Source organism: Anticarsia gemmatalis, chromosome 17, assembly GCF_050436995.1.
Source record: "Anticarsia gemmatalis isolate Benzon Research Colony breed Stoneville strain chromosome 17, ilAntGemm2 primary, whole genome shotgun sequence".
In the NCBI taxonomy this organism is placed as follows: domain Eukaryota; kingdom Metazoa; phylum Arthropoda; class Insecta; order Lepidoptera; family Erebidae; genus Anticarsia; species Anticarsia gemmatalis.
In genome coordinates, this window is record NC_134761.1 from 6,000,843 (window position 1) to 6,025,378 (window position 24,536).

At 33.6% G+C, this 24,536-nt stretch overlaps 1 protein-coding gene across 2 annotated transcripts; it reads left to right on the forward strand.

The window, feature by feature from the left end:
• Window positions 1–391: 391 nt before the first annotated feature.
• LOC142979812 (putative peptidoglycan muropeptide transporter SLC46) lies at window positions 392–20,553 on the forward strand. 2 transcript variants are annotated; one of them, XM_076125000.1, is made up of 5 exons: window positions 392–1,673; window positions 10,207–10,308; window positions 14,117–14,338; window positions 16,037–16,193; window positions 17,892–20,553. In XM_076125000.1, exons 1-5 carry the CDS (start codon window positions 707–709, stop codon window positions 17,908–17,910), a joined length of 1,467 nt encoding a protein of 488 aa, XP_075981115.1. In that variant the 5' UTR covers window positions 392–706; the 3' UTR covers window positions 17,911–20,553. The 2 variants fall into 2 exon arrangements, with proteins under 2 accessions (XP_075981115.1, XP_075981114.1); XM_076124999.1 differs by having other exon boundaries at window positions 17,906–20,553.
• Window positions 20,554–24,536: the final 3,983 nt, after the last annotated feature.

The window sequence follows — 24,536 nt, forward strand, 5'->3', positions numbered from 1 at the left end:
TCGATTGACAGCAGTTAATTTACGAAAGGCATTGGTCACACTGATGAGAAATAGTTTCGACGATTTCTAACATAAACTGTACGTGTCGGCTTAAAATGATATGGTTCACCGCCACGCTGAGATATTTATTGAATAATAAAAAAAGGTTAACAACCTCTGCTTTACGACACTACTACGGTTACAATCTGTAACTAGATAAGTCCTTTATTTCTTAATAAGCATGTTAACCGGCCGTACTATCGTAGAAAACGTATTTACAATGAATAAAAAAACAATAAACTTAAAAACGAAACGTGTATCTACCACTCTTGTGTACATTACGATTATACTAATTGTAAATTAAAGCGCTTCAGTCGTGTACGTCAGTACATAACCATCCGAGTATCAGAGGAACAATGTTGGCCGAAGCGTAACTCAAGGTACAAGATAAATGAGCTACATATTTATTAAAAGTGGTGTCGTCGACAGTGAGACCTGTGTTATCGTACTGAGCGAGATGCGAGCGACTCGTATGCATCGACGCACTCTCATATCGCGCTTAATTTTACAACCTGACATTTACTGCTCAGGTTTTTGGAAACGACAAACGAACAACCACGGATTAAACGTATAGTCACCATCGAGTGCCGGTAAAGAACAGTGCGGTGTGTGAAGTTGTGAGCCGGAGGACTTTTACTGACTCTCACTTTTCTGAAATTATACGACCATGATTACGAGCAGTGTCAACGATCTGACCAGATCCAACGTACATCTTACAGGTGTCTCTAGTGAATCAACATGGAAAGAAAAATCGAAAAAAATAATAAAAAATATAAAATATTTTTTCCGCGAGATGACGGTTGAGCCCTGTTTGTTTACTTACATGATGTGCACTGCTATCTCATCGTTGGCTGTCCAGAATATGCATTTAGAGAAAGCCTGCAGAGTGAATCTGGAATACGGGGACGAAATTTGTGACCGTGTGGCAAGCAGAAATACAACAGGGCTGGATGAGGAGGTGAAACAAATTCAATCACTGGTCGCTCAAGTGGTCGCCTGGAAGTTTCCCCTTCAGACTGCAATACCAGCAGTGATGGTGCTCTTCATAGGCGCTTGGAGCGACAAGTACAAAAAAAGAAAAATATGTATAATCTTCCCATTTATCGGAGAGATCATTAGTAATATTGGATTGTTATTCGCGACTTATTTCTTCAATGAATTATCTTTAACAGCTACGGCCCTGATCGAAGCCTTGCCTGCGGCATTCACTGGAAGCTACATCATCGTATTTATGGGAATGTACAGTTTCATGGCCGACAGGACATCGATAGAAAATAGAACATTCCGCTTGGGACTAGTGACAATATGTGTAACTGCGGGAACGCCGACCGGGACTGCTTTGAGTGGTATTTTGTTACGTCTCTTAGGTTATTATGGAGTATTTTCTTTGTTGCTGGGATTGTATACGTTATCGTTTATATATGGTGTGTTGAATCTTGAAGATGTAGCGTCTTGTGATGAGACGAAGATTGGTATAGAGAAGAATAAAGACAGACGCGGGAAGGTGTTGAAGGATGTTTTTGAACTTGTCGGCAATACTGTGTTGGTGGCTCTGAGACCTCGTGCTAGCGGAGGAAGGGTGCAAATATTCTGTGTCTTACTATTATACCTACTTATGGTCGGACCTCTTTACGGTAAGTCTAACAGTTTATTATTCTAAAAATATAACCTTTTTGTCTTCATATTATTAGTACAACGTTGATAACAGAATGGGTAAATATTGTCTTTCCTTTATAACCGTAAAGACGGACTAAAAAGAATCGTCACAAGGCAACATCAACCAGGTCATTCAGTTTTTTCTAGGTTCATCCTTAATCGAACATTAAAATTCTATTGCGAGTTTATACAGCAATAAATGCATTAATTATAACGAAAGTCTTCTAGAAATGCAAAAGTTAGTGGAACTAGGTACCTATAAATTGAAATATTTTATGTTTTGCAAAATTTTTAAATGATATGATGATACGTATGTTTATTTCAAATTTATAATATTAATGTGACCGCTTGATGGTGATATAAATTTGACAATTTATTATATTAATCGATATGTACTTCTTTAATAAAAGTGAGTGGATTAAAAATTAAATCAGCGAGTTCGTGTTTTAATGTCATCAATCGCGCGTCGAACGAACGCAATCGATCCGAACTATGAAACAATTGTTTCTTTAAATCTATTAAATCACTATTCAAAGGCACTCGAGAAATATTGTTCCCTTTATTAAGTTATTTGCTATTCAATATGGCCCAGTTTTAACAAGGTAATCAAGCAACCAACTGGCAAGCCTTGACTTCATTGCTTTCCTGCTAACTTACTTCAATACTTTTGAAAAACGTCGTATGTACTACTTACAACGCAGTGCAAGACGTTTCAAAGATACCAAGAATATGATAGTTTAACAAAAAATATAATGAAGCAGCTGTGAAGGTCACCATTTAAAAGTAATCATACTGGTTATATAAACCAAAAACCTATTTCATTCTAGCTTTTTAAAAAAAAACATGTCCAAAACTCTACAAAAAATAGCGAAACCAAAAGACCTTTTAAGAAAATCCCCAGTAATAATGTCAGTTTGTAATAAAACAATACGCGAGCGACCTTGCAAACAAACTAGTTGAATTATAAAAATTATAACGTACAATACATTCTTTTAAGGCCACAAAACGACATAAAATGCTTATCAACACACGGCTTTTAGTACCTTTTAAATGTAACTATCTTAATACTTAACCGATACTCACGCACTCACGACTTCTTACTTATTAATACATTGTAATGATTTAAGAATCGTAAAAAAAAGAAAACTGATATCCACTTTCACGTGCTTAAAAAGGCAATGAGGTTGTATAACAAAGCCTTAAGCATAAATAAGGTTTCTAAAATGTAAAATTAATAATTAATCTTTCTTATTACATAATTTACCTGTATCTTGTAATCTTCGTGACCTAAAAATTAATACCATCATGAATAATTTGCAAAAATAAACCTGTCTGTTTATCTAGAATATAAACTACACGTGTTTGAAATTTTATTAAAATCTGTTCAGAAGTTTTTTTGAATAACAAACATATGTACATACATCGGTCTATTCTCCAAAATGAGTGGTATATCGAATAATAATAAATTTTACCCGTTAATGTCCCACTGCTGGGCAAGGGTCTCCTCCCGTAAAGAGGAAGGGGTTAGGCCTTGACCCCACCACGCTGGCCAAGTGCGGGTTGGGGACTAATATCTAACTATCAAATAATATGAATCATACATTTTTGGTCGCTGTATCACTCGCTTTTTTACTTGAAAGAGAAGCATCCATCGTCGTAATATAACTGCCGTAACGAACACACTCCAGACATCTTAGTAAATAAAATAAAAGCGTAAAAGCGTTATGTACAAACAGAGAAAAACATTAACTTTTAATAATGGATAATAAGTATACTTAAATAATATATTTAATATGGAAGGACAACCGGTTATTGTTCGTATTTTATTTAAATTCAAAATACGTTTCAAACTGGTTTCTGTCATCAAAATCAACAAGAAAAAAAAACCACTCATCTGCATTTTATTTTACTTCTCTGTCCACCCTCATGGGAAAAAAGGCGTGATTATATCTATGTATTATATTATATGATAGTCTATCGAAAAATCAGTCTCCTTCATTTAAATAAGCACGTTTGCTAGAGGTATTTTTTTAAAGCAGTAGGAACTAGTTATTTTAGCACAAAATATATATCTATTTCATTAATTGGCCTAAAGGTCAATGATCGAATATTATTTTCCTTATATCGAAGGTCACAGGATTATTAGCTAGCAATTCAAGATTGTATAGTTCCGCTTTTGCGTGTGGATCCCCTTTAACTATTGGTAATATACATTGACGTCAACATCAACTCGTTGGCTCAGCACTGGGCACGGAGTCCTTTCGCAATAAGGGCCTTTAGGTCTAAGTCCATAACGTTAGCCGGGTCAGGTACTTCCCATCCTTCAAGGAACTATACCATTTCAGACATTCAAGGATTCGTTGTTATCCGTATTCAAGTCACTAAAAACACATTACCTCTATGACGCGGACGGTGTATATCAGACTGCTGATCACGAGGTTTCGATTTCGATTTCCGGGTTGTGCGAAGTGGTATTTTCTAGGTCATATAAGAATATTTATCAACATTAGTCCCGAGCTTGGTATCGTGCCCGGAAAATGGCAATAGGCCTCCACCTTATTAAGAGAGACTAACATTGTTAACGGCGAAATGTAAGTGTATTTCGTACATCTCAGCCTAAACCTTTGGGTATAACATACGTGGTAATATGTATGAATGTAAAAAACACGCTCGGAAATAAAAATAGTACCTCTTTCAAAAACATTGGAGTCAATCACACCAGAGTAAGGTTTTAACCGGTTAAACAGTACTCATAGTTTATTTTGTAGACTCAGGTACCAGTATCAGGTAAAACGAGCACTCACTTTTGTTACTGATATACAAATCAAAGGGAAAACCAATTATAGAATGTTATTAACGAACAATAATAATAATATCAATATAGAGTTTGTATGTCTGCAATCGTATAATTTATGTTGATGAATTTAGCCGTGTGCGTTTGGACTTGTCTTTGTCGATATAAACTTCTGCTTGCGCCTTTGTCCACATATAAAATAATAATTTCGGGAACCAAATTTCATAAAAATCATTCAGTACCTGTGTTTGCGTGAAAGAGTCATCCATCTAAATAAAATTAGACGTATGCATTAATGACTGGAGCGATAACAATTATTTTTTATTTATCAATTGAAATCCACATCTTTTAATTCGGGTTAGTTGTTGTGCTGCAGTCTGCAATGGACTTTACGCTTGATATTTTATAGAAATTGAATTATTTTTATGGGGCTTCAAATATGTTTGTTTTACGGTCATTAAAGGTGTGGAAAAAACAAAGTACCGTGATCAGTTCGCAATACTACGCGATAGTATTCGCCCCAGATTGGACATCCGCAACTGTTGCGAGAATCACACCGTGCAGGAATCGTAATAGTGTGGCCTGACCTTCATCCAATCGAACAAATATTAGTGTCGCGATACACGGGCCACTTACTACCACAAAACGCTGTTCAACGCTGAACAATCGAGTTGCGACTCGATAGTCTCACTACTCATGAAACGCTTTGAGTCCCGATCGTTTCGGTTTGCGAGATAATAAAACATAATATAAAATAGCGAATAATCCTTCTATGTAAAGAGGTACTTAAAACTTATTTTAATACAAAAAACTTCGAATGAAAATTTTAGAGGACTTTTAGTAACTTTCTGTAGAAGTAAAAACAGAGAAGTTGACGTTTTGTATGACGTGTGTGACTGGTGTGCGATGGTCCTTAGTAAGCAGAAGCAATATAGAGGTTCATACAAATTAGAGCATTTTATTTATCATTTCGGGCGAGTGTTTAAATGCAAAATAATGGCGTGCGAAATAAATAGCCTTGTTGCATTTAATATTTATGTGGTACGATAAAGCAACATGCAGTAATATTGTTCGATTACGCATTAGAGCTTGTAAGTCAATGATCTTTATTGTTTACACGATAAGGATTACCTATTGTTTACTCCGCATCGTTTAGTGATTTGAAATATTACGAGTATATAATAAAGTTACACATTCTATATAATGAAGCGAAATGAACAACGTCTATCGGTATCATAATTTCATTTAAATTTTGTTTGGTAAAATAAGGCAGAAGCAACACTCGTAACACAAATTCTTAAGCATCACATGGTGACTATACGCCGACGAAATAGTCTTGTCCGGCAAAATGTAGTCAAATACAAAATCTGTGTTAGATAATTTGATAAATCAATCTAAATAATAATATTGCTCTCGGTTACTATCTATAAATAAGGTCCAATATCTACACAATTTAATCTCGGTAAAACTTTCCCGCAACAGTATTATCTATCTCTACCGTCCGTCAACTAAAACTGTACGGTATCTATCTGTGCTCATGCTTACTCAGCTTATTAGAATTTTGACCACGCGCTCGACAAAATCGTATGCGACCGTGACCGATACGATACGACATCAGTCCCGATACAGGCATTACTGCTGTTACGCAAGTCACGACCTTGCGACACGTCATCAGGGCTGCCTATGCATCTAAAGGTGGGTCTACGCTAAAGGAGCTGAGCACAAGCGAAACACAAATTCGAGTTGTGTGGACTAACTTACGAGCATTGCATGAGCGCACTTCTTCTGAAGAAATGTTTGTGTTTGTGCTCGGTCCGTGCTTCGCCTTTGGTCTTTTAGCGTCTTCTTCTCTGTGGTTTCGCTCTTGGCAGAGTGGTCGTGGTCATTATTTGATACTCCGGTCAATTTAGACATTTGACCCACGACAAATTCAGGGGAAGCTGAAAATTCTTAAAATTGTTTAAATTATAATTATAAACATTGTCTTAAAAGTCCCAACCGATCCCATGTAAGGAAAAAATTTTAGCGGGGTAATAAGGTCCAAAAAATGAGTTTTTCGCGATTTTCTTGAAAACGGTAAGTTTTATCGCAAAATTACCCCAGACATAATTTGTAGATCAGGGAATTTCCTATAAAAAAGGTATCAATATTTTTTTCCCTAAAAGCCACCGCTTCTGAGATATAACGATGCAAAACCTCTGGAAATGGATTATGTATTGAGAACCATTCCAAAAGTTTTCGTAAGTCTTTAGCATCTTTTTTTACTCGTGAATCACTTGCATCAACATGCTGCTCGGTCGAATCCATCCTAACATTAGCCAGATCTTCTAATTTTTCACAAACTGTATTCATTGCATGCATACTATAAACCCATTTACTTATGACACTCTGTTTTGTGCTTCTTCCTCGAGCAATACCTCCATCTGTCTTCATAGCTTTCATCATAGACTGCTCAATTACCATGTCCGTTGAAGTGCCACAGCTTAATTTGTCTGAACGTCTCACAGTGAAAATTTTTTATAGACTTCAGGATCTATGAAATTCTCTAATTGTAGCATATCCTGCAAGTATAGGTGTGCAGACTTAGCATACGGAAAATGTCCAGACGCGTGAAAGTAAGGAAGCATTTCTTTGACGCAGTTTAAATGAGCTTTCCAATCCCCCATACGTTCAGCTCTTAAAAACTCTTTAAGAATTGAAACCATATAAAAATATTGAATCCAAAGTTTCGCTGTTGGTCCTCGTTCCTCATAATCCTTAAGTTTTTGATTCAGTTTATTAAGTAAAGCTCCAGATATTTCATCATTTTCAATATCATTGTATGAAAAAATTTTATCTACTATATTTTCGATATTAATTATTAAATCAGCATCCATGATGTCATCGATTTCAACTTCTTTTAATATTATAATTGCTAAAGCAAGTTGAAGTAGTGTATGAGTGTATTATGACGCTCGCAATTTTTTGCATCGTTATATCTCAGAAGCGGTGGCTTTTAGGGAAAAAAATATTGATACCTTTTTTATAGGAAATTCCCTGATCTACAAATTATGTCTGGGGTAATTTTGCGATAAAACTTACCGTTTTCAAGAAAATCGCGAAAAACTCATTTTTTGGACCTTATTACCCCGCTAAAATTTTTTCCTTACATGGGATCGGTTGGGACTTTTAAGACAATGTTTATAATTATAATTCAAACAATTTTAAGAATTTTCAGCTTCCCCTGAATTTGTCGTGGGTTTACTGATTTTTTGGTCTAATTTGACCGGACTATGACGTTCACGTTACTGTTAGAGGCGGACACAGCTTTCGTCACGACCTTCGTCGTCCGCTAGTGTAGACACACTTTAATATATTGAAACAAAGTGTTTAAAAGTCGATTAAACTGCTGCCATTGATCTAATAGAAAGTGGTGGCAGTCATCGCTGCGATGGGAGGTCGTCAATTCCTATAAGGAACAAATATGCGATTCTCAAATAGCATAGTTAGTGTTCTTGTATGTTTATTGACATGCCTCTTTTTCAAAGACTTGCTTTTTAGGTAATATAATATATGTGCTCACTGTTCACCCATTAAGAAAGTGGACAGGCTACGTGATTCACCTTTGATATTTTTCAACATTGGAGTGAATACAAATAAGTTGTTAAAAACATGTTTTAGAAATGACATTTTTGAGGATGGGGGCAAAGAACTTAGAAACGCTAAAATAAACGCTAAAAACATCAGATTCAAAAATCTTAGAATTTTCAAACATAGTAGATACACGGTTACCGATTTAAGGAAACATCGCAATGCTTACCTTTAACTCCTTACTATGATGACAAGGCATGAGTTTTGCGGCTTAACAGTGGTTTAACCCATGAGTAAGAAATTGTACTGCGTTATTTAATTGCAACGTGATTAGAAAACTACTGAATTAGTTAGAAATGTGTAATTATTACATTTAAATACTGCCAGCGTTTACAATCTTTAAGGATTTGTGAACTAACCTTTTTAGCTATTTAGGTTATTGAGCAACTGTCAAATTAGTTTTCATGGAAAACCTACCTACCTTGTGTACCTTGCAGGACTCTTTTTCATGTGTTATATATAACAAATAAGCATGTCAATCAGGCTAATAACTGAATATTATTAAGTTTGGTCGTACTTATTTGTATATAACGAAGGGCTATCGCTGTTATAATCCCCAAAACAAGATCAAATCATAACTTTAAAACGAGATCTGTAAAAATAAATAATGCTACCTTTTCGAATTGTTTTTCCTCAGAGGTCATTGACATTGGTCATATCGCAAAATAAGGCCCTATTATATACACAAATATATTGTATAAGTATATGAAATATTAAAAGCAATTACTCTTAATATTTCAACATTTATTTAGATGACTGCTAGCTGCCGCCGGCGGCTTTGTAAAACATAAAACGTAGTAAAAAAGGATCCTATTTGTCTCCATATTATTATAACAGGCAAAACAATTTTCAGAGAAAAAAAATCCGTTTATTCAAATTTCATTTCAAAACAATCAGTTATTTTTTAAAAGTTATTATACACTAGTAGACCCGCGCAACTTCGCTTGCGTCACTTAAAAGAGAATGGGTCATAATTTTTCCCTTTTTTGTAACATTTTTTACTGTTACTCTGCTCATATTGGTCGTAGCGTGATGATATATAGCTTATAGCTTTCTTCAATAAATGGGCTATCTAACACTGAAAGAATTTTTAAATCGGACCAGTATTTCCTGAGATTAGCGCGTTCAAACAAACAAACTCTTCAGCTTTATAATATTAGTATAGATTGAATCCGCGATCAAATAAAATCACTTATGTACGCGAAACTGCTTTGACTTGTATTACAAATATTACATTTGTTCTGCTTTACACAGTCCCTAAAAATAGTTCCACTCGGGTCATTGATTGTGGTTGTCAATGCCACCTTTGTGTATTCATAGACCTTTATATAAATAATGAGCGGCAATAAAAACACAAAACAATGAAAAATTGCGTAATTACCGGTGTACCTACTATTAATAATTTTATTAACAAGCAATTTTTTCATGCATATGTCCGTCCTCCGCCTGGGGCTGTACGCATCTTTTAGCCTGATTGATTAGATTTTAAAACACAATACGAGCTCTAAGAATAAATCTTGATACACGTGGAACTTTATAACTTCTTCTAAAAATACTAATGTAGGACCTTTAAAAAGTATGCATAGATTATGCCTACTTTTTTACAGTGGGAACAATTTTGTGGACTACAATCAAGTCTATGGATTATTTAAATCATTAATTTTTCTCACTAAACAGATTATTGCCCATACGAAATTACGTAATAACATAATCAAAATTTGTCAAATCATTATGTGGATAAAGACAGTAATCCTATTAACATTTTCTTTTTTTAGATTTCTGCATAACAACATTGGAATCAATCAATTATAGGCAAAGTGTTATGAAGATTTGAATATTTTTCTATGTTTATGCAAATGTTAACTTTCTTTATATATAAAATTATGTAACTTATTTATCCATAGATACCAAAAAATAGGCCTAAACTTTGTAAAAAATAAGCTACTAACTTATTATTATTATTTCAAATTGTCACTCTTTTGGCCTAAATAAAGAAAAGTTATGAATTAGTATGAAGAATTATTATAACGTTATTACCAACCAAATTTATGATTGGCTGCTTAATAACTTAATTTTATTATTTTCAGGAGACTCACAAGTGGCATATTTGTACGTGATCCGCAAATTTAGCTTCACTGAGGTTGAGTACAGTATCTATGGTACCATCAACATCGTCCTAGGTATCTTCGGTAAGACCATTTATAACTTTGATTCATATTTAATTTTGTAAACTTTGATACCAATAGTCCGTAGGCAACACAGTACGGAGTATTGGCATGCATGATTTATATCTAGATAACAACAAATAGTTCTAATTATTTTCAAAATAAAGGAGATATTAAACAGGCCACAATCAATTTAATATGCCCGCTCACTGATCCGTCCTAAATTCAGAATTTTGTGTGCCTCCGCCAGCTAACCTTGCATACAAGGCTCTCTTCTTATCGTTGGTGGACTCAAACTCCAAACCTCTCCCTCAATCCGGGAGTACACGCTTGGCCAGCAGTAGAACAGTAATGAGTTTAAATTACTATATAAGAAGTAACTTACCTACATAAATTTAAGGACCTTAAAAGGTTGAAAATCAGAGAGTTATAAAACTTAATACCTTTTTGGAGTATTTTTAATTAAGTATGACTGTGAACTTGGGAAACAATAATAAAATATAACTAATTACGGGTCCGAAAAGGACACAGGTCCCTTCACAGTATGAATGAGGTTAGACTATTAGTCACCAGTGTATAGCGGATGGGTAAAACCCTACAAGGTTGTTTAAGATTACGGCCTTAATAAATAACAAAGACATACATAAGCACAAAATATCTACAGAAAGTAAAATATGCATTACAAATAAAAATAAACTCTTAACTGCTATCATTGCTCAGATAATATTTATAATGAGATAAATTCATACTTATACTTAATATTATAATTGTGAAAGTAACTGTCTGTCTGTCTGTCTGTTACTCAATCACGCCTAAACTACTGACCCAATTTGCATGAAATTGGGTATGGAGATATTTTGATACCCGAGAAAGGACTTAGGCTACTTTTTACCCCAGGAAAATGAGGCATTCCCATGGGAATTTCAGGTGGCGGACGAAGTCGCGGGTAAAAGCTAGTATTTCTATAATCGCAGAAAGAATTTGATTACTTTCAATTAAATAGGCATCTCAAAAGACAGTTGTTACCACGGAAGCACATCTTATTCACGAACAAAACTATAATTTACCAAAGTGACCTTCCTTGAATGAAACCTTCAATAAATTGTGAAAAACATTTTTGAATGAGAAACGCATCTCGTTGCGTGCGCGCAACAACTGCGACTTTATCAGCCTAGGTCAAGGATGGTGGTTTGCGATAGACATGCATTCATCACGCAACCACTTCCCGATTCCGAAAAATAAACTCTATTCTCATATAAATAAAGTCCTTTATTTCATATCTGATAACGCTCATTAATTTACTAATTATTTTTATCGAAACGGGTATTGAGTACACCATGCAGGTGATGGTTTAAGTTTATGAATATTATACTTTATGTTAATACATTTAGCACTTGACAAAAGTTTGGTGTACACTACTTACTACTAATTATATTTCATTGTTTTGAATTTCAGTATTCATAAACTAGAGAGAGATAAAGTTATCTTCTGTTTTGATATTATGAATGAATTTAATAGTAATTACACACTTTGAGAACTGATTTACGTATAATTATAATGTATAGGTACCTATCATGATATTTAAATTGAATTAATATACGAAAGTGTTGGACGAAGTACACTCGTTTATTAAATAGTGTATTAGTAGTACATGAACACAAGAAAAACTTAAATCTAACCAAACAAAAATTATGAACTGAACTGATTCTATACTATTATCGACAACCGGCTAATTAATTTTTTTTATGAATATCTAATCAGAGCCTCCAGTGGTCGTCTTAGGAACTATTCTTTTACTTATTACATTCTAAAAGTCAAACTCTTGTTACTCCTTTGTACTGATAGTAGAGAATAGCGCTATAGAATATGACATAAAATAGTATTTTTATTTATTTTATATCTAAATATAGTATTTTCATGTATCATAACAATGACCTTTTCAAGCAGATGACAAGGTTAAATTGAAGAGTAAACGTACTAGTTGTTGTAAAATGAAAAAATAGTAATCAAGTGCATATCGATCGAATGCGGAAAGGTCAGTGCAAGTTGAATGGCTATCATCGTTTTTAAATACGATAAAATAAACTTTAGGTAAGTATTCTGTACACAAATAAGAAAAGCCGATGAAAATGTATATTTTTTGAAATTATTTTATTAATTCAGAACTGAAGTATCGAAATGGGAGTAACTTTAAGAAAGACACAAATATTTCATTTGTTTTTCACTTTAACTTACCCCTCTTCTTGTGTTCTGTCTAAATATAAAGCTATTATTGTCTTATCTTTGAAATTCAAAACAAAACGACATGTCTGAAACTATACCTGAAGGTGTAGGCAGTGGTATATAAATACACTGGCGTCTTGCCTTCCATTACACCTATGTAGTCTTTTTCCGTATATCAGGCACTTTACCAAACTATTGAAAATATAATGGTATAAATTATGAAAAACTCAAAAGCCCTTTCCTGGAAATCAAACCCATACAACACAGATCATAGCGTCAGTTCCTCAAAAATTTACATAATCCTAGTAGACCAAATCCGTGCTGCCTTGCCTTACATAAGAGACTAGTATTGTAATCATTTAGCAACCAGCGTGTTGCTACTGTACTTCTGAATTATTCATGAGATACGTCGGTTTATCTTACTGACCCACTACAAATAGGGCTGCAGAGCGCCTCTAAACGCATATGGCGGTTCACTACCGTGTACACAAACACTATATGCAAATAGTATTGCGAATTTCGTTGTAGATATACATACATGTTTGTATATAAATGTTTCGAGAATTTCCATTTTGGTTAGTGTTTTTTATAGATTGTGGTTTTTTGTTGATAATTAAAAATGTAGGTTTGACTTAAGTTCACCAACTTCTTCTTCTTATCGTATAGCTAGTGGTCAACCTAGTGTCAAATTTGTTCAAGCCGCCCGAAGGCCTTTGACATGGCTTAGTCGAATTGGCTAAAAAACACAATCGGTTTACTTAAGTTTTTATTTTACATGATAACATACTGATGATGTTGATGACTTACTGATGATGTTGCACAGTCCTATTGATGAATCTTTGCATTACACAGTGTAATAAAAATAAATTAGGTTACTAAACGTGTTCTCCAATCCTCCCTTCCAGCTTTGTTATGTGTCGCAATGTTTTTCATTCGTTTTTCAATGAAAACGAAAAAATCCTTATGACATCAAAATTGCCACTATGGAGTGGCAATTTTATAAGGATTTTTTCGTACGTTATGTGAAATATTTGTATTTGATACCATTATCAAATACAAATATTTCACATAAAGTAATATTGTTATTAAACCTATTACATCAAGGCTCGTTTACTCTGTAGGCAAGTTGCATTGGCTTGCATATCAAAGGCGTGTACCGAGCTAATGTAAACACCTAGTATCGTTTGACGACTACTGTAGCCGGCTTCACTCGAATGGAACAGACAATGTGCTTTGACCAAACGTAGAGCTTCGTATACACTTTCAACAGTCTAAATGCTCCTTTGATTGATGGTAGTGTAAACGATACCTTTGAAACAAACAAATAGACTCAAAAGATATGTCGACAATCCATCCTTACATACTCTAATATCAAAAGGCGAAAGTCTGTCTGTCCATTACGCTTTCATAACGAATTGTTTTTGATTTTTATTTTGTAAATAGTTAAAAACCCGATATCACTTTTTGCCACACAAGTCAACTCTTACATAGTAACGTTATTGAATCAGTTAGTATCGTATAGTATATAATTGATTATTTATTATAGAATTATTTAGAATGAAAACATTTTTATTTCTAAAAGAGTTTATTCAATCCTCTTCCCTTCCAGGTACGGTCTTCTGCATATCAGTGCTCAGCAAAAGATTTAACGTAGAAGACAGCGTTATCGGTGCTCTCGCAGGTGCGAGCAGGATAGGCAGCTGTTTCGTATTTGCGTTTGCGCCGACGAGACCTTGGTATTATTCAGCACCGGTAGTGAACATATTCAGCCACACAGGGCTGACTGCTGTCAGGTCGATAGCGACTAAAAGCGTCCCAACGGAAGAAGTGGGTAAGTAAAGTCAATATACACACTAATATTCGAATGAACATTTTGGATTGACTGCAACTATCGAGATCTCGAGAAATTTTGTATGAAAATCTGAGTGAATATATTTAATTAGTACAATTTAAATGTCAAAGTCTCGACACTCGATAGGACTGATTGCAGGGAATTGCGCTGATTGTAGTTCCTAATATGTTGTGTAAAAGTTTAAATGATTAACTAGGGCCCATAACACTAGGTATAACTATATATAGACAGACGGTCAAATCAACAGGTATCTAAAACAAAAGTACATTATGGAAATATTGGATGACAAGATGTAGTTATACTTATGAATAAATAACGTTGATGATAAGTGATCCTGCCGTTAATTTTAAAATATAATATGAAATCATTTATTATGATCATTTTAAAAATACACACTTAATTGGTAAATGATCGAAATGCCATTTTAAATATAGGCTTCACGAATTATGAATATTATTAAAATAAGGTTTATTTGCGATATAAGCGGACATTATTTATTATAAGAGGATATTACTGCATATTTGAAATATATCTACAATTAAATGGTTTTGAAACACCTTACTACTATTTGGTAAAAGATACCACCGGAATTGGTAAATGTCCTATTTATTCGTAAGCAAAGCTACACGGAACAAATGACGTAAGAAATTGGTCTTTATAGCGTTACTGCTTGATAAGAGAAAATTGCAAGAAGGCAGAGACTGGCAGTTTATACAAGGTGAAAAGCCTATTCAAAGGATTAACACCTGTTGATATGGAAATGTTGTATTTTTGTTCTTTCACCTTAAGATAACAACCAAGGATTTAGGCAATTAGGAATTTAGTTTTATTGTACTTCTAATATTGTTTTATTAGTTTAAAACCGTGAAACGTGATGAGATTTGCCGGAAAAACCTGATTATGCTTAATTTTTATTTCTTTGTTTGCATAAATGTGCTGTTAAATGTTTCTGACGTGGAATTAAAAAACAATTGTGTTTAAAGTAAAGTATTTTTTCACGGTAATTATATTTTTATGCCAATGGAACATTAACAGATCGCCATAGCTAATGTTAAATATTGAATTTGTTTTCAAGTGTCAAACGTTTTGCTTAAACGAAAAAATAATATACTGTAGACCTGAGTATGTACTAAACTTATAATATCCTTAAAGTTTTTCGTGTTACAACAACGTTTTAGGTATTTTTTCTAAGCGCTTAATTTTTTTACTTATATATCGTATCCAAAAAATAACGAGTATTTGTTCTTTGTCGTCCTTTCACGAGGTCACGTCGATTTAGATAAAATTGGTCAAGTCAAGGATATAGAACTTATTACCGTGAAGTATGCTAATCACTTAATTTTACGTTGTTTAACATAAAACATTATGAGTTTGACACTTTATAAAGTCTTTAAAATTAAAGTAAAAGTCCTGTAATAATTTATTTATTTCACCTAATCGTTAATAATAATATAATTTAATATTTAATTAGTCCATGCTAGCTCTCTGTTCTTTCATTACCAACAACGTGAAAAGGCCAGCCCTTAAATCACGTCAACTACAGAAAGAAGCATAGATAACTTGGGAATAATAACAATAAATATGCTAAGGGAAGTTAGAAAAATATGGCGACTGAATAAATCTGACGCGTATTTCCGTTGTGTGCAGATTTACCACGAAGTCTTTACTTTGTTCCAGCTAAGCTGAGTGCTCTCATGGGGGTGACAGAAGCGATAGCTCCATCGATATATATGCCTTCCACGAGTTATATTTATATGTTGACTATCGACAGTTTTCCTGGCGCCTTTTATATGTTCGACGCGGCACTGACAGTCGTCGCTCTGGGATTATTCGCGTAAGTTGAAAAGCCTTTTGTATTTATTTGGAGGAAGTGACATTTATCAGAACGACAGTAAGTTTGAGAGTCGAATTTTCGAAGCCTTTTCTATATCAACAGGGACATTTTAATCTTCTGCTTGATTTTTCTGAAGTAGGATTTAGATATAAATTATAGACAGTCATTTAGTATGAGTAGGAACCTATGTTAGTTCTATGATAAATATTTTGATCAAATTAAACAGAGACGTTAAAAAGTAAATATAAATAATAAATCTTAGCCTGACTCAACTATTTTAAAGATAAAAGATGACTATTCAATATTCATTAACACAAAATGGCGGAATAGTTGTGCAGTTTTTAAAACTGTTGCATCGATAAGGAATATTTTTACTAGATAACATTTGACATGCATTTTTACAGATACTGCTAATATGTTTTGCCATTAACTTATAAAGATAAGCTTCAAGTGCGTAATACAAGATGCGGGCCCATTCATATTTATTGATTCAGAAATTTTGATTGACGTCGCATGAATGTAGTGTCGTTTATCTTAATCGGCGTGTTGTTATTAAATAACTATAACAAGAAATGAAATGCAGTTTTGAGTTTAAACATAATAATATTAATAACCTACGCTTTTACGATACGTAGAGTTAAATAAATTGTAAATTGAACCTATTAATTCCCACTCCTGGGCAAGGGTCTCCACCCGGAACGAGGGAGGGGGTAAGCCTCGAGTCCACCACGACGGCCAAGTACGGGTTGGGAACTTTGCATACTTTCAAGAACAGTTTTCTAGTGATTATAGAAAATAAAATGTTTTTTAGACTTCGACACTCCCGTCATTGCACCACTTTTCAACTACTGGCCGCATTACTTCTTTATGTCTCGCAAGTCATACCTTTAATCATATAAGAAAATTAAGCTATCAAGTAGGCAGTTACGCCTTAATTCACGCTGGTTAAAGTAAATGATACAAAATCATTTAAAATTGAGTTGTTCCATACTGAACGTGAAAGTAGTGCGACGAGATTTTGTATTTACCTTATCTAGAATACGAATACTTTTACGAAATATGTTGACATAAGTAGAGCAACCTACTTACAAACTGTTGGTAATACTAATGTAGGTAACAACCTGATTTCTGCATCTGTTTCAACTAAGGTTTAAATATGGTTTAATATATCTGTTTTATGTTTGTAATATATTATGAAAGTATTTATAAATAATAAATTAATAAATTTAACCCATTACTGTCCCACTGCTGGGCAAGGGTCTCCTCCCGTAATAAGGGAGGGGTTAGGCCTTGAGTCCACCACGCTGGCCAAGTGCGGGTTGGGGACTTTGCATGCCCTCAATAAATGTAGGTATTAAACAAATTTTAGGCATGCAAGGTTTCCTCACGATGTTTTTCTTCACCGTTGGAGCATGTGATAATTATTTCTAATACACACATAACTTCGAAAAGTCATTGGTGTGTTGCCTCGGGTTCGAACCTGCGACCACTTGCGTGGTTAGTCAGTTTAATACACATAACAATTCACTGTAAAAGTCACTGAGATTTGTTACCAGGCACAAACAGCTGTTAATGCTTAGGAATAGACTATTTATGCTTACATTAATTAAGGCATTTGTTTTTCTCTCTTTATCTCCCACAAACTCAACAAAAGATTGGTTGAGAAAAGTGTTATTTAGTTACATTTTTTTATTGCAGTTTTGTCTCTACAGGTTAATTTACGCGCTGGTGCGACGAAGATGGAAGACGGTCAAGGATCCGAGTAAAAAAGAAGAATACGCCAGGTCCAACGATGTGTCGCGGTTTTAACGTTGAACTGTAAAATGTGACATGTTCCTTACAATTAGCCATAATGAAAATGAATTTATTTTTGCCTATTACTAAGGTTTAGATTAAAGGAGTGTGATGTTCACCATCGCGCATTGTCCAGTATGGTGAGGCTCTTCTCATAATGAGAAGAGGCTTGTGCCTAACAGTGAGACCTTAATTAGTTAGTTTTAATGATAGTATAAATTAGTTCCATAAGAAATCTATTGAAATAAGAAGGAGAAGCTAGTATGGTGGAACAGAAAACAATTCTTTATGTTTTAAAAAGACCACTCCCGTAACGATTTGATCTTCGGTCTTGAGGACTTTTACAAACATAAAAACAACGAACGCAAAGAACAGTCAGACCCGAAACAATTATATTATTAATGTGGATTGCACAATTTTTTTTTTCCGTGTGAGGGTCGAATTCACTAGTGACTTTTTAACTTACTTGCCTTCTTGTGATCTACGCATTTGTTTGTTCTCATCGAACATAATATATAGTTTATGTTTATACACCTATCTCAATTGACGTACTGTTTGATATTTTTAATCAATTCTTAGAAGCACGAATACAGGATTAAAACTAATGTAAAATTAATTACATAAAATTACTTTACAAGAATCTAGTTAACTTACATTTTAACCAAAAATATTTTTATTAGTTCTGTGTATTATATCATAGAATACCGAGAACTAATGACTTTTTAATTTGATTCTTGAGGAAAATAAGAAAACCACACTACTTTATATGAATGTTATTCAATGAAGTAAGATAAGAATTAAGATGTAAATGAATTACGCAGATTATTGCGCAGTGATTACGATTACGATCGTGATTGATCGAGAGGTGAGAATGCAACTTTGTTGCAACCACACATGCATTCTTCTTTGAAGTACCTACTGAGTAACTTAGGTAAATCTTGACTATTACGAAGTTTATTACAAATACGTTTGATTCGAAGAAAACTTAATCCGAATTAATTTTCTCGTTAAAGATCCTTTGCATTATAATATTATGTGTACAAGTCCCGAGAGTTTAAAATCATTAATCGGAAATAGTTCATACTTTGGATTATTGCCCATACTTAAAACAATTTTTATCTAAACGTGCATCTAAAGAAGTAACAACTTCTTTATTTTTATACTTTATAGTTCCGGTTATAGTACATTTGAAAAGTAAAGGTAGATTTTCCTTAAAACGCTGTACCCCGAAGTGAATCCTGTATTATATTATTTTTTGTGCCATGTTATCATCTTGTAATATGCAAATTATTGACCACACACGTTTTGATCAGGATATTTGTATATTATAAATGTCTGTATGTAGGTATAAACCCTTTACGTCACTTTCGTAAACTATACAATAAGTTCGTGAGTCAATGTTTATATTATTATGTAGATCTATTTCGGGATTTGGCATCGCCTTACTTTTATGACGAATGAAAACTAAAAATAATATAAATATGAAAATGTGTACTAATTTAGAGAAATACTATACTGTGTGCCAATTTTAAGACCTACCTAATTTTGTGCATTTCAATTACCATCGACTAAACCTATTTGAAGTTACTATAGCAGGTATACTAATTAATACAATTATACAATTAATTTGTACGCAATTGCATTGATTTGCTGTGTAAATGGTCTAATCATATCTAATCCTAATTTGTAAATAAATTGATTACTAGGTGCTAAATGCACTTATATATCTCTAAAACCTTTATTTAACAATGAACGAGCATTATCAGTTATCAGTTAGCTCTGGTTTATTCATTGAGTGCTTACTGATTGATAGCTAGAGATAATCTGCTATTTATTTTGTGAGTCATCGTGTACCTTCCTCCAGTAATAGAGAGCAAAGATTTGATATTATTCAGGGTTATTTGTAAAAAAACAAAAACCTTGCAGGACTAGATAGCTAACATCATAAGGAACAACTTTCTTCTTCCACGAGTTTTGACATAACTCGATAAATGACGAAAAAAAACGATGGTGAGCCCAATAAACCCTGTATTATAGAATACAGAAATTAACACGAACACGCATTTTACCTTGCAATGCCTGGCTTTTCGGCGCAGGTTACACTGGCCGTCGTCGCAGGCTTGATTGATGATGATTTAATATGAGAAAATGTGTCTTTTTTGAAATCATGCAATAAGCAGCTGATAAGTTTTATTTAAGGTGGTAGCTGCTAAAATGCTGTATGATTTTTATCAGTGATATGGTTAAATAATTCTAATACATTTATTGTAGAAAATGTTTGTTAAGTGATATGTGAATCTATCTAAGATGATTATACAATGAATTATCTATTTACGAATGTAGTATGACTATTAAACAACAATATTTTGTTACAAAAGAACTGAATGTTCTAAGCATTTCTATGTAAAATATACTTAAGAAAGATCTAGTTTTATCTACCCTTATTTGAAGGTCTGTACTTCAGGTCTGATTCAATTAGTTATGTAAGACTGCTATACTTAAGTTGTTTTATACATATAAGAATTTATGTGAGAAAATCATGAAATATACGTTTCGTTATCTTGGAGTTTGTAGTATTTATTTGCGAACCTCGAGTTCAATGCCCTGTTATCTATTGATGATTGCACTGCAGAGGATGACTAATTTCTGAAACACCTAAATAATTTGGAACGTCTTGTGCCTATAAACGTCTTAGTAAACTCATAAGCCAATTGTTGTTTTGCTTTTTGTCTAAGGTCAATAACATGTGATTCATGTATTCCGGTTATACAACACCTGGCTGGCTAAATGTTTTATTTTTGTAACTCTCCTCCATTAATATCAATCATTTTTAGTATGTTTCTAGTTGACTCAAACGGCGTCTCCCGGGTTTTAACTTTTGTCTCTTATGTAAAGATCGGGGTTCCAGATTTCAGTTTTGTTTTTTTAAATAAAGTGTACCATAAGATTGATCCCGATTCCCGGATCTTTTATCATATCAGTAAGTCTAAAGGGACTATTACTTTTAGAAATTATTAGAATATGTGTCAGCATTGTTGTAAGTGATATTAAAACTTTTACCTACACCGCATCGAAAATTGGGGCATAAAAATATATTTTCGTCGAAAAATGTCTTTTCGTCTGCACTTACATAAACTGCGAACGAAAAACGATGTCGCCTGAATTTAATCTTGAAAATGACTTGAAAACGTTTGGGGAACATTTAAAAGTATGCAGTCGTATATTGTTTGAAGTCGCGTCGGTATTTATGTGATCATAAAAATTTACTATGAACTTGGGACTCAGGAGTAATTGAAAGTATTTATTTATTAGTTAGTAAGACACAGTTGATTTTAAAGGAGAATGGGCAAAATACTATGGAGCCTGGGCGACCCGCGGCCAAACTTGATTTTTTGTTTTTTTAATGTAGTTTAGTCCTATAATTACCGTGTAGAAGTTTTATTGCCGCGACGCACTTATATGATGAACAAAATACATTTTTGTTTTTGAACACTTTTAATAGTATAAAAACATATTTTTGGCTTATATTCGGAGATTAAATAAAAAGTACTATTTATATTATTGCATACAAATGTAGACATTATTAATATTCGAACAATCATAACATGTAAATATATAAATATCGTAACAAGTAAACAACTTGCTCTTGTATAATATATTCACTGAGACGACTTATCTGTCTTGAATGCTCAGCTTAAAAACGAGGCGTTCATAGCCAGTTGCGCTCACTGGTCGGTAAACGATCTGTTGGTTAAGCAACCGTTGGCGCGGTCATTCTATAGATGGGTGACCGCATTGTGGTATTTGAACTGAGCTTCTCCGTGCTTCCGAGGGCACGTAAAAAGTCGGTCCCGGTTGTTGTCAACTAAGATAACATTCGGTCGGCTTGAACAACTTTGAAACTAGGTAAGCCATATGATAGATAGATACGAGTTACGATTATTGTTCATGTTGATGGCATTGCAATCGTTATAAGAAGATGTAACGTTATTACACAACATTAAATGCATTACAGACACGAAATAATTGTATTTGTTCTATGAAATTCCATTATATTTACATGTCAATATATTGTTTCCTGAAAGGATTGCAGCGAAACGTTCTTAGTAAAAGTTGTTCCTAGTTATCATTACTTTAATTTGACACTACTTTCATTAATGGCCGCCGACAGCCCAGGAGTGCCCATTCTCCTTTACGTACGTAATTATATTCGCATAGTATTTTTTTTTATGTATAAACAAACTGTAATTAACTTGTCCAGATCTTGTTCTTAAAGCAAAAAATATTTATTTAATCTATTAAATAAGATAAACAAATCTCAGTTCTTAACTCAATAAACTAGTTTTATTTTACAAAACTGTTTTCTGTTTACTCATATTGAAATCGCAATGTCAATATCAATTACTTAAAGATAAAGTAAATTTGTGGTTTTTAAATAAACACAGCTTTATTTCTTAAATACATATTGCCTGTATTTTTTTATGAAAATCGTTAGGCTTATTACGTATCATCTTTGCTTAAAATTGGCCAGTTTCCAAGGTGCTCACAGCCAGAACACAATAAAATGGGAAAATATTTGCAGTATTAGGTAATATTTGGCTTGAAGAGTCTATTATTCTATCACTTGCGAGCTAAATGGCCATTTTCTCATCATGCACAAGCCATCGTTCAATCGCTCCTACAATATGAAGCGCAAATAGCCAGTTTTTCGCGAAAAACGATAAGTGAGTTCAGTTCGTATTCTTCAAAAACTTGTTAGTGGTCTCCATCTGAGCTGAGCTTCTCCTCGCTTTAATGTTGGTTCTGAATTTTTTCAATACAAATATCTATTAATATTAAGTTACACGTATAGAATCTTGAGCAGTCTTATGCAGCCACAAAACTTATTTTATAGCCAAATAAACGAAATATAATAAATATTGTTCGAAGACTGATCAACTGCTAGATAAAGGTTTCATGTTCTAACTAGTGGCTCCTCCCAAACTAGTTGAATCTAAATAGGTAAGACCCAAAAATGTTCTCACATCCGGTCCCATAACCACCAGCTAACGCTTGCACGTGCCGTTGATGGCGTCATCCGATTACCTATAATTTAATATTTGAATTATTATCTCATCAATTATGATAGAAGTAAGAAAATGAGTCACCTGTTTATGGTCACTATTTTTCCTAAGGCTGTAATAACATCATAGATTATATTAGGAATATTAGAATTTCCATGCAAATCATAATAAAAAGTAGGACTAACAAAAAATTCGTACAGTTGAGTTATTATACCATCAACTTGTATTTAATTCAACCTCAACACTCTAGAGGGTTATGCAACGTCGCCCAGTTTCTTTACAACCACAGAATTCACATAACTTCACCACTTCAGGGAGCCTTTAATATTTAAACTTCCTCATACTTGAAAATTAAGCGCCTATAGTCAATTGCGCTCACCGGTCGGTAAACGATCAGTGGGTTAAGCAACCCTTGGCGCGGTCATTCCATAAATTGGGGACCGCATAGTGGTATTTGAGCTGGGCGTCTTCGTGCTTCGGAGGGCACGTAAAAAGTCAGCCCCGGCTGTTGTCTATGAAGAAATTATTAAAATTATTATTAGTCACTAAGCCATGTCAAAGGCCTCTCGCGGTGCTTGAACAACTTTGACACTAACCATACGACAAACAAACACACAACAACCAGAAAATTCATACCAAAACGTTCAATAACATTAAAGTTGTTTTAAAAATGGCTGTCAGAGATGATAAATGTTTAATTGATTAATACATCTACCTGCTTTAAAGTTATTCTAGACTTTAGTTCATTGACTTGCATTGCGAAGGCCAATTTATCAAAATAGATTACAAAGGTGTTCTAAGAAATCGTCTATTATGTTTTTATTGTTTTTTTCCTTGTAGAAACAAGAAACTTTGAAATCATATTATTATGTTTTTCAAGTTCAATTTAAATTGTTGACAACTTTACGCTTTAATTTTAAGAAAACTTACATTTATAATTATGCGGTCTTCTGAACCCGCCAATCGTTCCTTGCTATTAAATAATAATATTCAATGATAATTTTCTAGAAATGTACACAAAATATATAAATGGCATCTAAATTTGCATGCAAATTGCGTTTGTCTGTGTTTGAGATATTTATAGCTTACCTACAATAATATAAAAATGTATAATTTACCAAAAACTTAATAAACAGTGGCATAAACCAAGAGAAAATACCTTGAACTGCTACAACATTCAAATATATATTTTATACGGAATATTTACACTCAATTGTATTATCCCCGTATTCTAGACCCCAAAACGTACTAAAGAGCTGTATTAAATAAAGCCAACCCATATCATATCTACAATACCTGGTCTCGTCTAAATGCTCAATTTCTATTGTATAAATCTCTTATAATGATAACAACACCGTATTGTAATTCTTGTAGTTTATATAAGCTTTATACAAGAGACATGAAATCCTTAGTTGACAATGAAATTCAAGGTTTTGTGGTTCATATTATCTACAGTGTTAAAGGCAAACGGAATTCAGTAGCTTCA